Source organism: Mycena indigotica (genome assembly GCF_014461135.1).
Source record: "Mycena indigotica strain 171206Taipei chromosome Unknown Mind.scaff0003, whole genome shotgun sequence".
Lineage (NCBI taxonomy): Eukaryota > Fungi > Basidiomycota > Agaricomycetes > Agaricales > Mycenaceae > Mycena > Mycena indigotica.
In genome coordinates this window covers 1,433,420-1,449,986 of record NW_023503002.1, presented here as the reverse complement: position 1 = coordinate 1,449,986, position 16,567 = coordinate 1,433,420, and the positions used below count along the sequence as shown (strand labels likewise).

General features: G+C 50.2%; 6 protein-coding genes across 6 annotated transcripts; 3 read left to right on the top strand and 3 right to left on the bottom strand.

Annotated features, from left to right (window-relative positions):
* Positions 1–97: 97 nt before the first annotated feature.
* MIND_00315200 (Glutamyl-tRNA(Gln) amidotransferase subunit A, mitochondrial) lies at positions 98–1,914 on the bottom strand (the record flags this gene model as incomplete). Its single annotated transcript, XM_037360009.1, has 7 exons — positions 98–485; positions 538–670; positions 722–1,045; positions 1,093–1,216; positions 1,309–1,507; positions 1,552–1,648; positions 1,698–1,914. 7 exons carry the CDS (start codon positions 1,912–1,914, stop codon positions 98–100), a joined length of 1,482 nt encoding a protein of 493 aa, XP_037222894.1.
* A 64-nt stretch (positions 1,915–1,978) lies between these two features.
* On the top strand, positions 1,979–3,489 carry MIND_00315100 (Glycosyltransferase family 39 protein; the record flags this gene model as incomplete). Its single annotated transcript, XM_037360008.1, has 5 exons — positions 1,979–2,393; positions 2,447–2,695; positions 2,745–2,824; positions 2,878–3,068; positions 3,117–3,489. The coding sequence occupies 5 exons, from the start codon at positions 1,979–1,981 to the stop codon at positions 3,487–3,489; spliced, it is 1,308 nt and encodes a 435-aa protein (XP_037222893.1).
* A 136-nt stretch (positions 3,490–3,625) lies between these two features.
* Positions 3,626–5,553, bottom strand: MIND_00315000 (uncharacterized protein; the record flags this gene model as incomplete). The annotated part of the gene is made up of 2 exons (XM_037360007.1): positions 3,626–3,818; positions 3,869–5,553. The coding sequence occupies 2 exons, from the start codon at positions 5,551–5,553 to the stop codon at positions 3,626–3,628; spliced, it is 1,878 nt and encodes a 625-aa protein (XP_037222892.1).
* A 3,138-nt stretch (positions 5,554–8,691) lies between these two features.
* On the top strand, positions 8,692–10,911 carry MIND_00314900 (alpha-1,2-Mannosidase; the record flags this gene model as incomplete). Its single annotated transcript, XM_037360006.1, has 11 exons — positions 8,692–9,023; positions 9,072–9,368; positions 9,415–9,483; positions 9,535–9,580; positions 9,635–9,728; positions 9,778–9,876; positions 9,928–10,373; positions 10,422–10,486; positions 10,539–10,643; positions 10,695–10,712; positions 10,770–10,911. 11 exons carry the CDS (start codon positions 8,692–8,694, stop codon positions 10,909–10,911), a joined length of 1,713 nt encoding a protein of 570 aa, XP_037222891.1.
* Positions 10,912–11,011: 100 nt separating this feature from the next.
* On the bottom strand, positions 11,012–11,997 carry MIND_00314800 (tRNA phosphotransferase 1; the record flags this gene model as incomplete). Its single annotated transcript, XM_037360005.1, has 5 exons — positions 11,012–11,247; positions 11,295–11,369; positions 11,421–11,511; positions 11,557–11,706; positions 11,755–11,997. 5 exons carry the CDS (start codon positions 11,995–11,997, stop codon positions 11,012–11,014), a joined length of 795 nt encoding a protein of 264 aa, XP_037222890.1.
* Positions 11,998–12,515: 518 nt separating this feature from the next.
* On the top strand, positions 12,516–16,557 carry MIND_00314700 (Glycoside hydrolase; the record flags this gene model as incomplete). Its single annotated transcript, XM_037360004.1, has 16 exons — positions 12,516–12,583; positions 12,634–12,726; positions 12,782–12,908; positions 12,956–12,981; positions 13,032–13,057; positions 13,104–13,138; positions 13,188–13,393; positions 13,443–13,502; positions 13,556–13,583; positions 13,631–13,688; positions 13,736–13,971; positions 14,019–14,235; positions 14,364–14,769; positions 14,821–15,442; positions 15,490–15,790; positions 15,848–16,557. The coding sequence occupies 16 exons, from the start codon at positions 12,516–12,518 to the stop codon at positions 16,555–16,557; spliced, it is 3,219 nt and encodes a 1,072-aa protein (XP_037222889.1).
* Between the last annotated feature and the right edge of the window lie 10 nt (positions 16,558–16,567).

The following is a 16,567-nucleotide window of genomic DNA, read 5'->3' as shown; positions in this document are numbered from 1 at the left end:
TTTGGGATCATGTCTGTATCGAATTTGCTGGGTTTTAGCTTTTCTGTCCTTTTATTTCGACTTGAACTTGTAGCTACTTATGTATTGTGGAACTGCGTCATTGTAGACTCTCGATAAAATGGCCAACCCGAAGGACAGTTTCATCGGTTCCCCATTGACCAACAACGCTCACTCCCACCGGCCACTCATCCGAGTCTCTCTGGAGAGGAACACTGAGGGCAGGAAGACCTGCCAACGATGCTGGGACTGTCAACACGTCTTGTACATAAGCATCCAGACTCTCAGCTGTCGGAATATCATCGAGTCGAGGAGCTGTCCGCATAGCGGATGGATGGATTAACACGTCAACACCTTCGTCGTTATTGGTCAACAACTCAGTTGTTTCCGAGTAACCAAGGACATCCGGGATGCGGAAAATACGGTTGAAATCGTCTTTGATTAACTGACGCACTCGTTGCGCTTGGAGAAAGTAGTTGTCAAAAGCCCTGGTTTAACTGTTCAAGCTGCCGCGAAACCCATGATCGTGATGAAACTGACTCAGCGGAGAGTGCATAGGTTCCTAGGAGAATGCGTTTTTGGACTTCCGAGCCAAAGCCTGCCGTACGGGTGACCGCATATCGAGCTGCAGTATTGGGGAAATGATCATCGTTCTTTGACGCAACTCGCATTCCTGGATGCCGTCAACATGCTGCCTAAACTTGAGAACAAAAAAAAGAGCAACCATATTCGACACCATCATAGCGCGCCATGTTACTGCTGGCCTCTGCACTGGAAATAACATAGTATGCGCTCAAGGCATAGGGCGTGGTAGGTAATGATACTGGTACTACGGTCGCTCCACGAGACTTGAGAGCAGCAATTGTGTCGCGAACTGGACCAGACACTTGTGGTGCCAATTCTCGAGGGAAATATTCTTGTGGAATGCCGATCTTCAAGTCTGACAACGAGGAACCTGACCATGCGCGAACGGCTTGCCTGGACGCAATTCTACGTGATTCTTCATTCACAGAGGTTGGGTCTTGAGCGTCGTACGCATTCAACGTATCTATGTCATTCAGTCTTGACGAATTTTGCCGTTGGGTAAGTATTCACTGAATATATGACGCGTAGCTGAGACGGTCTTTGCCATAATGCCAACGCAATCGAGACTGTCTGCGAAGGATATAACGCCCCATCTAAATCTCTTATTAGCATTTGGCGGACAGAGAAGACAACGCTTTCCTGCTGAGAAGACCGTAAGACGGTTTCAGACCAACAACACCGCAATAGGAGGCAGGCAAACGTGTGGATCCACCAGTATCGGTCGACAATGCACTGCTTCGTTAAGAGAAAAGTAGATAAAATGGTGCAAATCACATACGCGTAACACATACCTGCTGCAACAGCAGCAGCACTCCCACCAGAGCTGCCCCCTGCAGAACGGCGCTCGGGTTGTTCCCGAGACACAGGATTACTTGTTTGAAATGGATTAATGACTGGTCCGTGGGCTGAATGGATATTCAACGAACTATGATCAGTTAACTTGGTACCAGGGTCGGAGAAGATATGCACCCCATCCCAAACTCGTCGCAGTTCACTTTCCCGACAAGGTCTGCACCCGCCTCGCGTAGCAAACGGACTATAGTCGCGTCAAACGGTGGAGTGAAGTCTGGTTGCCGAGCTAAGTCTCGGGGGGAGAGGGTGGTATATGGACAAACCTTTTAGCATAACAGATGAACTAGTTGTGGGCATGTCTTTGGTGCAAATCATATCCTTCACCGCTACCGCAAGGCCATCGAGTGGAAGCTTGCTCTCCGGTCTGGGTGGAGAAGGAGGGGATACGTATACGAATGCGTTTATTGCGGCATTGTTTTGCTGAATTGCCTGGCGCCACGATGAAATGCGTCGAGTAAAGCAGGTCACATTGGCGCGCATGTGGAGGGAGAGAGCAAGTCGGATTCCGGCGATCAACGCCATCAATTTTTTTTTTCGAGTACTTATGCCTGAACGACCTGCAAAGAAGGCGCGCCTCGTCCAGCCCTTATCAAAACCAATCTCAGCCAAGCGCGTTAAAGGCTCTCCTGTTCCAAACAGCTCAAAAAACAAAGCGACGAGCAAAGGAAAAGAAAAAGCCAAGCCAGAGCAGCCGCAACTTCCAACGAAATTCAAGCTTGTTGCAGGCTCGTATGAAAAACTGCTTTACGGTCTCGAGGGCTCAGTCTCCTACGATGATTCCGGGCTAAGCTTTCACCTGAAACCCATCTTTGCCTTCCCAGCCCATGTTTCTGCGATAAAGGCTGTCGCAGCCTCCCCACACGGGGGCAAATGGCTGGCAACTGGGAGCGCAGACGAGATTATCAAAGTATGGGACTTGCGCCGCAAGAAAGAGATTGGAGGGCTCATGCATCATGAAGGCACGTCGGTTTCACCATATTTTCGCTGCCAATTGAAACTCGTTTGCCGACAGGGTCTATAACTCACTTGAACTTCCCCTCACGATCTCATCTGCTTTCGGCATCCGAAGATGGGACATTATGTCTGTTTCGTGCCCGCGACTGGGCAGTTTTGCGGGCTCTTCGTGGCCACAAGGGACGCGTAAACAGCGTCGCTGTTCATCCATCAGGCAAAGTCGCCCTAAGTGTTGGCAAGGACAGAACACTGAGGATGTGGGATCTGATGAGAGGAAAGGGCAGCGCCAGTACGAAACTCGGAAAAGGCGCGTATCTGCCCTAATGAGTATTCCCGTCACTCACTATCTTTTACAGAGGCAGAATTGGTTCGATGGTCCACCAATGGTACTCTTTTTGTTGTGCAAACAGGCTCAACAATTGACGTCTACAACACTGTGAATATGATTGACTTGTTTTGCCGATCTCGTGTTGACCATTCATTCCAAAGGAAATGACCCTTCTCCATACCATCCAACATCCATCACGCCTCCAAGATGTCTTATTCACCACCCGCGTCGACGGTGGTGAGCTTCTTCTTGCTGGTGCAGAAGACAAAAGGCTGTCGATATACGACATGGCTTCGACCAAGCCAGAAGACCCGCCTCGAATTATCGCAGCTATGGTTGGGCATGAGAACCGGTTTGTCTTTCGGTCAAAAACAAGATGCTATTCCAACCTGTTATTCAGTGTGAAAGCCGTCCAAACGCTTGCCATCGCACTCCCTTCAAACGCTCCAAGATCCTCGACCACGATAGTCAGCACTGTTTCTTCTGACGGCAAAATCCACGTGTATGACCTTGCGTCTGTACCTGCTCAATCAGCACCGGGGCAGGAAGTCCCCGAAATACTACCAGTCGTCGTCTATGACACGAATAAAACGAGGTTGACATGTCTTGCGCTCGCGGATGGCACAGCGGCAATTGGTGAAGATGATGCGGTTGTGAATGGGAAACGAAAGCAATCCACACTAGACGAAGAGTCGGATGATGAGGAAGAAGACTGGGAGGGCTTACATGAGGAGGAGGAGCAAGAGCAGGAGGCGGAACTAGAAAGCGAGTAAAATTCTTCCTTTTTAGTTTGACTGAGCTACACTGTTCTTTGCTCTGAAAACACATAATGTAACAAAACCCAAGAATTCCCTTTCCCCGAGTCCGATGATACTAAACTGTACACTGGTTTTGTCAGTTCTTACTGATTCACTCTCCGTCACGAACACTGCCGCCTGCGCTGCTACCACTCGCCACAGTGATCGCATAATCATCTCCTCCAAGTCCCAAGATACGACGAAACCTATTACCTCTTTCGGATCGGGCTGACGAAGACCGCCTTCGACTGGAAGCGCCGTGTTTGAACTGTGGAGGTAGAGCCGGCGAGCGAAGAGATGGATTGCTACAAAAATTTGAGACCCTCTGGCCACAATCCCAGGAGACAGGACTTACTTGGCTGCAAGGGTTGGTCCGACCGCTAATCTTGCAAAGTTGCTTGGAAAGATTGGATTCCCAGGCGAACGATCCGCAACAGGGTCATATGGAGCGTCTCTGTCAGAACCCAAAGAATGAACACTCCCAAACGACCCTCTACGGTTATGTGAAAGACTGCCCGTTGATCCCGAACGTGAAAGACCAGTCACATGACTAGACGATGAAGAACTGGAGCGAACAACTGCCGGAGAGTGTGTATTGCGTGCAGAAAAGGAAGGTGAGCGTAAGTGGGCGCCGGTTGTTGCCGAACGAATGCTAGGCGAATTAGGAAGCAGGGGGGCAGCTGGTGTTGATATCCGAAGTCCCAACACTTGGGGGTACTCCGGAACTGGCTCTGCTTCAAGTTCACGCTCCTCTTTGGGGGTATCATCGTCTTCATCTTCCTCTCCAATATCGCCTAATCCACTGTTCTCTGCAGAAAGTGACGCAGGCAGAGACATAGGTGGTGGGTTAGCACTAGCAGAAAACTGTTCGGAGACCGCGATGACAGGTTCGATAATGACATCATTGTCATTAAGACCCATGTCATTAGGGGATAAAGAGAAATATTCGGTCTCGTGAGGAGTGGGAACCTGGGTGAAGATGGCAGGCGCGGCTGCCGAAGCCCTTCGCGAGGCATTGGGAGATGAGCCTCCCGAGTGACGGTCGAAGATAGGAGAATCCAGAACAGCATCCCAATCCTCCCAATGCCCAAATGCTTTTCTACCTCCATCTTCGGCTGCATCATCGCTTTCATCATCGTCTTCAAACACATCTTGGTATTCCGTTTCCTTGACGTCGATATCCAACTCCGGTGGAACTCCAAGAGCACCTCTCATGCGCTCCCAAATCAATTCTGAATGCAATAGAATGCAGGTTCGAGCAGTCTGGACCCAAAATGCGTCTGAGGCTTCTTCACGCGTGGTTTTAGTCAACCAATACGAAAGGTCCTCGAATGTCCATTCCGCCGTGTTTAGAGGTAACTGGTCATCTGAGCGCTTGACGATCGCTTTGGGGAACGTCTGTGCAAGGAGGGCAAATAATTTGGCAGAGGGTGGGGAAGCTAAGAGAGCCGAAACTTCTGCAGGTCGATCCAGAAAAGGAAGGTAAATATCCGACGGCAAAGGCGTGAAGGTGGCCGGAGCAACAGTTGAATGTTGCACATTTTGAGGTGAGGCAGAACGTGGCGTCAGCACAGGTGAATGGGATCCGGGAACTGTGTTTGGTGAAGGTTGAGGGCGTGGATTGGTTGCCTGCTTCGCCACTTCCAAGAGTTGTTCAGGGTTAAGGCGTGTATTCGTGAATAATGGGGCAGATGGTGCTCGATGGGGAGAGGCTGGGCGGCGCGGAGGACCATTTCCATTGGCTTGTTGCTGGCCTTGGTTGAACGAAGAGAATGCAAAACTGACACGACCTGGAGGGGGAGAAGAGTCCTGAGCTGTTGATTGGACATTTGGATTACTTCCTAGACGTCTATGCGATCGTCGAGGGGAAGAAGGTGGGGCTTCAAGCGGTCCTGGCGAGGGTGCGGGTGGTGGATTGGTGACACGAACAATCGTAAGAATGCTGGAAGACTCTCTGCTTAGATGTGCATTCTTGGCATATGGATCTGAAGCAGTAGTCGAGCCACGACGAGAGGACAAACGACGGGTGACGGTGGTCATGGTGGGATGTAGAAACAGAAACGAATGACCGATTTCGGAAAGAATCGGGAAGTAAGTGAGCCACGTTTATCCCGTACTTTCTCAGACAGCGCGTAAGTAGGACCCTCTCGCGGTGCTGCCACGCAGCATGCGGGGAAAGGCTGGTGGGGTGAAGGTTTCCGCGTCACGTAGTCGTCACATACTTTGCTTGACTTGAAATTCCTTGGACACCTTTGAGGCTGTTAAGTGTTGAAGATTATTGGAGCCTCAGAGGCGGGAATCTATCCAGCACTGCATATATCACTTTGACGGCTGTTCATCTCTGCCTTCGACATCAACCCTTGCATGGCTAACCTTTTATCGATTCCTCGGACCTTCTCCTCTAATAATGGGACTGCCTCTTGAGTCTGATCCTTGTCATCTGCACTTGGTCAGTGAAAATGAACGAAGTAAAAGCTCCCAATCAGCTCAACATCGTCGACTGGATGGATGATGTGGACGCATGCCTCACATCACCGAGGAAGCATCTTCAAGTTTGACCTGGGGTTCGGGTTGACGCCACTCGCCTGTCCATCATATTAAAAATGCAAGCCATTTAGCTTGTGTCATGCATCATCTGCTTCGTGGCCGTGTCCCTCACTCTTTGCTGCTGAATTCCCGCACAAATCGCCCTTCGTGGCCCAGGTGGTCCTTGACCTTTGCCTTCACCTTCGTTCATTCTAGACTCTCTTTCATAACTCATGGTGGCCACAAACATCACGATTAAGCATTCAAGCCCTTTGATCAGCTATACTGGCGATTGGTCGCAAAAGGAGTAAGCGACCGGTTGTCAATATGTTCATATCTTAATTGAACTTGTTCCAGTACCCAGGGCGCAGACTTCTCGTGGACTGGGGTTCCCAACGATTCAGCAACCCTAACATTTCCCGGGAAATGGGTTCAAGTCGTCGGCTCCAGGAATCGGGCCCACGGAGCGTTTACTGTCTCGCTAGATGGAAAGGCCCGTGACCTGAACGGTTGGAGTGAAGAGGACAGGTTGACAACTCCAATATTCAGCCAACCGCTAGTCCACGGAGCACATTCGATGACAATAACAAACAAAGGCTGGGTAACTTTGAATATCGAGTCGGTGCGTGGCATTAGATGGTCAATGCTCATGTCTCTCACCCAGCTGTTCACCAGGTAGAAATCACTTGCGATATTGGCCCACAAGATTCTTCGAGCTCTCCGAGTCCTCAGCCACTTGTCGTTGCTAGTTCTGACCCTTCATTTGTGTATTTCCCACACGGGACTTGGAATATGGAAGCTGATCTCCAGTGCGTAACAGAAACTGTTACGCCTACCTCGATCTAACCGCTCAGCAAGTTCAACATCCGTCCCTGATGCATCAGTCAATTACACATTTTCGGTAATGCTCGTGTAGTTCTTCGACCTACAATGAACACTGATGTCCTCTGCAGGGTATGTGCCTGTCCGCATCGGTTATCGTCGAGTCCATCTCAGATCACAGGCGATGCAATTTCAATATTTGGGAGTGTTGGACCGGGTCACGCTTCATATAGCGTCCAACGAGAAGGCCACACACTACAGTATTTCAACGCAACCCGATCCGTATCCCATTCCAAAGTGCATCTTTACTTTGCCACTGGGTTTGGGGAAGGGAACCATACGATCACTCTGAAGAGCGAATCCCCGGGAACTTTCGGAATTCACTCGGCCGAGGTGCTTGGGGTATCCAGACTGAGCAAAACGACTTCATCTTCGTCGGCAAGTGCTGGTCCTTCGGGAAGCCCATCATTACCTTCTGATCCTATTCCGATCCACTCACCCAGCCTGAGGTCAGCTATTCTATTCTGTGAACATCAATGTCTTGATAATTAGTAGTGTCGGGGCTATCGTCGCGATCTCCTTTGCTGCAGTCTTAGTATTTTTGCTACTGGGACTTGTTTGGGTAAGCGAGACTGAATCTTATCCTAATCACTAACAACGGCCCAGCTTCTGCTTCGCCGAAACAAATACCTCTGGATACGGCTGCAGCGCGGATATATGGTCCAATCACAATTCGACCCGCACTCTGCACCTACAGGTGTTACTCCACTCATTTACTCCCCAGCTCCAGCCGCCACTTCTAATTCCAGCAGACGAAACAAAGCCCGGCACCAAGACTATCCGGATGACGACGACGAATCGTTCGAGGCACCGGCGTTAGACAGGGCCATGACCTCCGCATCGCAAATTACTGCTTCGACGCTGGTCGCTGAAGCTGGTTCGGATATGACGCAGGTTGGGCACAACGGTTTGAAGGCACGTTTCCTTTAATCTCTTGGGCTCGGTAACTCTGACTAATGTTAACTCCAGCCTCTCCAACTTGTAACGAGATACTCTGCTTCGACTGATAGCCCAATAACTCGACCGTCATTACGGCCGTCACCGATACTCTCAGCTCCGCGACGTTCACCGTCAACAACTCATCTGCTGCAGGAGTCAAGTCAAGAATCGGACTATTACGATCCGTATGCTGCGCGAACTGCCCAGCTGAATAATATTCCAGAGGACAGAGCGGATGACATATTGCGACATCCAGTACAAGAGCAAGAGCCTTCCAGTCGCTGGTATGGGCAATTTCCCTAATGATAAATTTCTTGTACCATTATTGTATCTATTATTCTCTGGAGGAACAAAAACATGATACCAATTCACACGACTTTGTGGGTTTTAGGGGAGTCGCTGGCCATTGGCATGATAGCATATGGAAGACGAGCAAAAACGAAAAGGACCAGGAACGCTGGTCAAAAATCCCAGTCAGCACCGATGCTGTATCGTCGCAGTGCAATAGGGAAATCAGGAAAAAGGATCCACGGGGGTAAAGCGGCGCCTATGCAGGACGTCAAAGCGAAGTCATTGAAGAAGAATAGGTCAAATTTGCAACGCCTAGAAGGTGTGCAAAACGTATGTGGCCATCGTGGGGATCGAACCCAAGACCTTCGCGTTATTAGCACGACGCTCTAACCAACTGAGCTAGACGGCTTATGCGAAGAAGTTTCCCTCAATACCTTTGGTCTTGTGCGAAAGACAATCATATCGTCATCACGATCGAGATCAATTCATCAACCCATCGACGCTGATCCCAATCACCGCACACGGCTTGGTTGGACCGCGATGCTGCCCTTCCATGTCCGGGACGTGAATCCGCCCAAGCCCAGGCTGCTATCCATTCAGAGTCTTCGACTGCTTCATAGTAGACCTGCGCTTCGATGGCTTCCTCTCCTCTTGGGCTTCATACTCGTCATCTGGCTCTTTGCGCCTTTCCTGACCGACTATACACGACATTCCCCTCCGTTCACCACTCCTCAAATCCCGTTGGACTCGGGGGTGCTGTCTGCGCGTGCCCAAAGCGTGAAGGAGGCTTATATCCACGCATACTCTGCCTACCACCGGGATGCGTGGGGCTTTGACGAGTTGCGACCGGTTTCGGGCACAACGGTTAACAAGTGTGTCATCTCTGGTTCTCACAGGCGTGGCCTAATACCTTTTCCCAGCTTCAATGGCTGGTCTGTTTCCGTGGTTGATTCGCTGGACACGATGTGGATTATGGGCCTTTACGACCTGTTCGAAGAAGGCTTGAAGGTCGTAACCAAGACAAACTTCTACATGGCATCGGATGGCTATGTGGGCTTCTTCGAGACGATTATACGTTATCTGGGGGGACTGCTATCGGCTTATGCGCTTTCGGGGGAGCCTATACTCCTTGAGAAGGCAGACCAGCTTGGTTCTGTGCTCTTGCCAGCGTTCAACACACCGTCGGGACTTCCCATGTTTGCCGTGAATCCAACAACGTATGTCCAACTCTCTTTCTAGGGCACACATGTCAAGCTCGAACAGTGGTGCGACCCGCGGAGGATGGACTGGTTCTGTTTTGTGGGCTGAAGCGCTCAGCAACCAGATGGAATTGTGAGCGAAGTTGAAGGAACGAAAACCGTGATTATCTCACTATCATGATAGCAAATATCTAGCGCATCTTACCGGAAACGCGAAATATTACCAAAAGGTGTGTGTGAGGCCTTGAATATCCACAATTTCCTTTAGATACCACCCTCATCAGACAGAAAAAGTCATGGAACTAATGTACCACGCTGATATTACCGAGGGCCAATTTCCCACTCAATGGGACTCCCATACCGGCAAACCGACCAATCGTAACTAGGCATATTCACTTGGTTGTCTATTGCTGATATGTTGTACTAGAGCACTTCTCTGTCGGTGCCTACGCTGACAGTGCACACGAGTATCTCCTCAAGCAATGGCTGCTAACGGGCCAGTCAGAGCCCAAGACCAAAGAGCTTTGTGCGCATTTGTGTCGGCTTGCTAAATCTCGGACCACTAATCATCTAAAAGACCTTCGTGTTGTGGACTCGATAATTGATACGCTTCTCTACGTAACGCCAAATCGAAAGCTTTTGTACGTGACCGACACAAATAGTGGGAGTCCGACATACAAGTTTGAGCACCTCTCGTGTTTCCTCCCTGGTCTGTTGACGCTCGGAGCTCATACCCTCGATCTCCCGAAATCGACAAAAGAACGGCATCAATGGGCGGCCGAGGGTATCGCGACTACCTGCTGGCTTTCTTACGCGGATCAAGCTACTGGACTGGGCCCCGACGAGATGACAATGATGCGTTCTGATTCCGCAGATGATAAATGGGTCACTCATCTCCAAGAATGGGAATCTGCTGGAAGGCCTGGGGGTGTTCCACCGGGACTGGGGGTAACCAAACCCCAATCGGATGCATCGACCAGGGATTACAGGGCGGATAAGACCACCTACCTATTGCGGCCTGAGGTAAGTTGTCATTAGTCAGTATTGAACGCCTCAAATCGTGATTTCCAGGCAATTGAAAGCTTCTACTTGCTGTGGCGAACAACGGGTGACGAGGCATGGCGAGAGCGTGGATGGTCAGCTCTTGTACAATGACTGTGCTAGCGCTCTTACTTATATGCTTAACAGGGCGGTCTTTCAGGCCATCGAAAAGCATGCGCGCTTGGAGCGTGGTTATGCAAGTGTTTCTCAGGTCGATGCAGTTCCTGCCAAACATATGGATGAGATGCCCAGGTTCGTGATTTTAGAGTCCATCCTTGAACGTCCATTGACTGGGTCTTGCAGTTATTTCTTGGCCGAGACGTGAGCTGAACATCCCCGAACTTCCACGTATTCACAATGCTGATTCTTCCTTTTCAGGCTCAAGTATCTCTACCTCATGTTCATCGAGCAAGAAATTATTCCGCTGGACAAGTGGGTGCTCAACACCGAGGCACATCCTTTGCCGATATTCCAGTGGGACCAAAAGGAACGCAAAAAGTTCAATATACCCGCACGATAGACTACCAAAAACAACTTAACACATTGTACTAACTGCTTTTAAGTATACCAACTACAAGTTGAATCAACTAATATCATGGCGGTGATGTTTCTTCCAATGCTCAATGGGTCGGAGATGTTCGGGTTGCTCGCGGTAGGGCGGTCCAACCAGGGACTGGGTCAGCCAACTTTGTGGGGTTGGCGTAACGGACATTTGAGAAAAAATTGGGTTGCAAATAGCCGTCGCTGTCACCAGGTGTGAGTACAACACCGTTGCTCGAGAGAAAGAAAGGGATTCCAGCTTCAAGTGCTTTAGAGACGTCGATGAACACGAGAATTTGAGACGATTTCCGCATTCCTTCATATGAGTGAGTGCTATTGGAGGTTGAGGTTAAAAATTCATACCACTGATAACGGAGCCAACATAGCCCTGCGCAAGGTGGATGTGATTCCGAGTCATTCGTGAAAGGCCGCTCTTCGCTTGAGGGCTTGTCTTGGATTAGACTGAAGACCACAGTGTAAAATACATACAGATAAGTGTCCAGGCTGCTAGCGTTGTGCCGTGAACCGCCATGGGAATGTCTTTTGAGGACATGATGGGCTCCAGCTCCGGTGTAATGCCCTGCGGAGTTGAGTGTTGGCAACAGGATGCGCATTCAAGTCTGACCGGCATTGAGTGGCCTTGATTCGCACGTATCCACCATGAACCGACTCCGTCGACGATCTCTCTCCGAAGATTGTAGCGAGACTTGTTGTCCTGGCTTACAATGCGTCGTAATTCATTCAATCCCAGACCACGCATGGGAGGATGTTTGAGCTGCAGTCCTGCCTTAGAATTAGAACGTTGGACAACGGAGAGCATTACCAAAGTGTCCACATTCACGTAGCCATCTGGACGAATGGGCACTCGCTCATGAAGTGCGCCATGTCTGAGCAGGTAAGATAGCTCGCGAGTAACGCGGTAGAAGAAGTCTCCCTCTTTCTGTGGGCCCCGACGACGCGATGAGTCGAAGTTCGCCTTGGGATCGATTCGTCGCGAAGAGTATCGAACAGAGAAGACAGTCGCTAACTTTTGGACGCGTTGCTGGAAAGGAGTCGATAATGCCATCAGTCAGTCACATGATTATTTCTGCCTTCAGTTCCGAGACGGCGCGACTGACCGTCTTTGCCCCGCCATTTTGTCCGAATTGACCGCAAAAAATGAACTTCGCCAATATATTGACACATCGCAGGTCCTGGTCACCCAGTCAACGCTTCTCACTACCACCTGTTTTATCAGTAGCCGACTAACGCCACTTCACACGGCCCTACTCCCAAAGCAACCTCAAACGCAGCTTCTATGTTTTAGCAACGTAACTGTCGAGAGTGGTGGTCTTCCTCATATAGGCATATGCCGCTGGTCGAGTGCTCCGTAGAAGCTCTGAAAACTAATCTAACACGTCTCGGTTACATTCAGTCACGCTGGTCGCTGATATGTAGGTTCATCCACTTTAAAGACGCGTCGATTCACGGAAACAATTCTGTCCCTTCGCTCTTCGACCGCATACCCTTTCTCTTGGCAGTCGAGCAAAGGGAGCTGATCGACATCCCATCCCACAGAATTTTAACTGTGCTCGCTCTTCATTTATGCCAGCTACCGCTACAGTTGCTTTGGCATACGGGCCTATTCTCGTTGGTGGATGCGTGGCTTTTCTGTGCGCTCTGTTTTATTCCCGATTAACATGCGCTGACTTGGCTTACATAGGCTCAGCGGCATCGTGGCAGTTCAGTGTATAATATTCTTCAAACTCTACCCCGACGAGTCAAGGCTGAAGACGGGGTTGGTTGCGGGCGTCTGGTGCGAACGTTTCTGCCCTTTCAAACCGCGTTTTGATCTCCCTCTCTCTCTTCAGGACACTCGATGTCGCCCAAACCGTCTTTATCATTGCGTCCTTTATCGACTACTTCATTGTCCATTTCGGTGATATGGCGTTCTGTCAAATCATTCCTTGGTCCATTGCCCTCACAATCCTTTTAACTGTGAGCCCGATACGATATGGCCCTCCTCGTACTGATACTCTCTCCAGGCTTTGCAAACCTGCGTTGTACACTTGTGGGTTCTTGGTAAACTAGTCATTGTCCATGCTAACGTTTCCTAACAAGATTTTATGCCGCGAAGATCTATCGCTGTAGGACCTGTTCTTGTCTTTTAGAACACCACTCATCCGTATATAGCAAGCGCGGGAAACTGGTTCATAACTGCACCAATCGCAAGTCCAATCATTTGATGGTAAAAACATGCAGCTCATCGATTTTTAGGTTTTATTTGCCTTTCTACGCGTTGGTGCCGCAGTCGCCGCTACGGCAGAGATGTTGCGGATCAGACGCTGGGTTGCGTTTGAACACGGAATCCCCCACTTCCTATTCACAGCCGGGCTGACACTCTCAGCCGCCACCGATGCTATAATCACCCTCTGCCTGTGTTACTATCTACGTCAAATCCGGAGAATATCGACCTCGTCTGTGTGCGTGTGGCCCCCACCTTCTTTTGATGTCATACTCACAACCTTTCAGAATGGACAGTGTTCTCAATAAGCTAACACTATATACGCTAGAAAACGGTTTCGTCACTTTGTAAGTGCATTGGATGATGCCATAGCCGCACTCTCCACTAACGCACTTGCCAGTCTCACGACCATGGCTACCTTACTCTTGGTCAGTTTTACAATTCAAATGCACCGCTTAGACTGACCTGCGAATAGTGGTTATTCCTTGACAATACTGGCATTCCGCTTGCGTTGCATTTCGTCCTTGGAAAGCGTATGTCATCTATCTGCTGTCTTAATTTGGCCTCATCTGAGTGACAGTGTACCCCAACTCACTACTCGTTCTTCTAAACACGAGAAAGTCTCTGCGCGAAATGCATGCCGGTGACCCTGGCATTGCCATCCAGCCACATACAGATTCGACCCACCATCTTGCCGCATACTATGCTCTCTTCCCTCACCGAGCTCCCCTAACTTCTCACCATGATCATGTGGTAACAACTCCAATGTCTTCGTTTCCTTATGGCTATCGTCCTCCGATCAAAATGCATAGACAGGTTAGTAAAACTCTCACCGTGATTAACGAAGACTTATAGTCTTTTAGGCCCCCGTCGTGGAAGTAAGGGTACAGAAAACAGTGGAAACCACCACTCGTGATCTTCGGAGGCATCGCAGGCACTCTGACAGTCTCTCAACCCGATCGGATTCTCCAGACGTCATTGATATCCAACCGACTCGATTACCACCCTCGGTTGTCAGACCAGATGCACGATATGTGTTCCCTGCCTCGTTCACGACACCGCCGGCATCTGAGCCTGCAGGTTCATTAGGAAATACGTCCTTACACTGGAGAGCACTTCCATGACAAGTTCTTTACTAGTACCTTACTTTCCTCTTTTAGTCTAAAGCAGCACTTGTACTTTTATTTTTGGTTCTGTTCCAAGAATAGGACTGCTCACATCTGACCTGTTTACGACCATCACCCTCGCCGCCATCTGGCAGAGAATCCATTGTCTTGTGGCCGCCAACACACATGGTGCTCTTGAATATGAACCCGTTCTCATAAAAGTGAAGCTGCGGGGAGGTTTCCCCCAGCCGACAATTGTTATGCGACCCGTGTTTGGCGTGATTGGCCTCTTGTTTTGTCTCTTGACCAGCTGTGTTTGCGCTACTCGGTTGGATCGTCGGGATACACCCTCTTGGACCGGTCCACTCAGCACTCGAGGACGCTATGTTGTCGACGCAAACAGAAATCGCTTCAAACTGCGTGGTGGGAACTGGCATGGGGCAAGTGGTACCTATGAGGGGTCTGGAGACATCAACGACGATGCAAACCACCACTCAGGCGAAAATGCGTTAGTCCTTGTCTGGTGTGTTTCGTCTAAACTACAACATTTTGCTTCTAGACATACCATGCCGCTCGGTCTGCAATATGTCCCAATTGACAAGATCATCGACTCCTTCGTCGAGCTTGGAATCAACACTATTCGCCTTCAGTTCTCCAACGCCATGATTCACGACAACACAATTGTGAACGATGACTGGGTTGCAGCGAACCCGCAATTCAAGGGCATGACCTGTCTGCAAGTGTACGACGCTGTTATTACCACCCTAACTGCCCGTGGCATAGCTGTCATCATCAACAACCACACCAATACAAGTATTTGGTGTTGTGGAGTGGATGGAAATGAGCGCTGGGACGAGTCGCAGAGCTTCGCGACCTATGCTGCTGACTGGGTCTTCATGGTCAACCGATACAAGAGCAACAAACGGGTGGTCGGTGCAGACCTCTATAATGAAGTCCGCCGGGACATTACCACTGATCCAAACTGGGGGAGTGGCGGGGATGCGGACTGGCAGCAAGCGTCTCAACGTGTTTCTGACCAAATTCTGACCGCCAACCCTGATATCCTCATCATCGTCGAGGGCATCAACTGGGTTGGTCTTCCTGTCGATGGCTTTTCGCACGGTCGGCCGACTCTCATTCCTGTTGCTCAACTCTCGCATACTACACTGGTTCCTCACAAGGTTGGCCTTGAGTTGTTTACTGTCGGCTGAACTAATCTCAGTTCAAGCTTGTCTACTCTGCGCACTTTTATTCGTACACCGGCCCTAACCACAGCGGAGCAACAGGCATTGGCGAAACAAGCGATCCTCGCTACCGAGATCTCAGTCGGAACGATCTTTTCTCTGTCCTCCAAAGCTCGGCCTTATACGTTGCATTGACTGCATCTATGCACTATACTGCCCCTGTTTGGATCAGTGAATTTGGGATGGAAGGCCGTGCGGATAGTCTTGACTTAGACCACGCTTTCTGGCAGAACTTCGTCGACTACCTCGTCCAAACGGATGTTGATTACGCGTTTTGGCCGTTGGGTTCGTTTGTTTCACACTCGTTTAGCCATGGGGGCACTCATGAACTATTTCTTCTAGTTGGGTACCTCGATGCATCGACTGGGGCTGGCAATGGCTGGGCATTAATGAACTGGGAAAAACTCGCCGGTGGTGGTAAGCGCATAGGGTTGTTTGACGGCGACGACTGGCGGGCTTCCGGCTGGCAGGAACTCACAAATGGGGCCTCCGCCACTGGGCAAATCGCCTCCGTCTCAGAGTGGAAACAACTTAGTCTTGATCACGGAGACTTCATTCAGTCGCAATTTGCCCGTGCGAACCTGGGTGATTGGGACAACGGTGCTTCGAAAGCGCAATGTCCCGACAATCTCCGTCTGATTGGCCTCTCTCGTGGCTCGAGTCGTGGCCTATGCACTGATGTTGGGTTTGGTTCACTCTGGAACGCAGACCATGCGTCGGAGGTCGTCTTCGACGAGCGACACGTGACCAATGACTGGGCAAGCGGCTATACGAAATACACATGCCCATCCAACTATTTCGTTTCCGGGTGGGCAATACGTGGGTCCAAGGTGTCGACCGTGATGTGTGCACATGCCAACAAAACGCTTGGAACCAACGGTCGGACGGTCTGGTTTGATCAAGGCGACAATCGCGCGGACCAACTTGGAGGTGATTTCGCGGTGCAGCAATTCAAGGGCAGCTGTGGAACCAACGAGTATATTGGCGGCGTAGCGTTTACAACTAGGATAGGTAGCAATGGCGCACCGGCCTCGATCTACTGTGTTTCTTAGTATTGCGGAA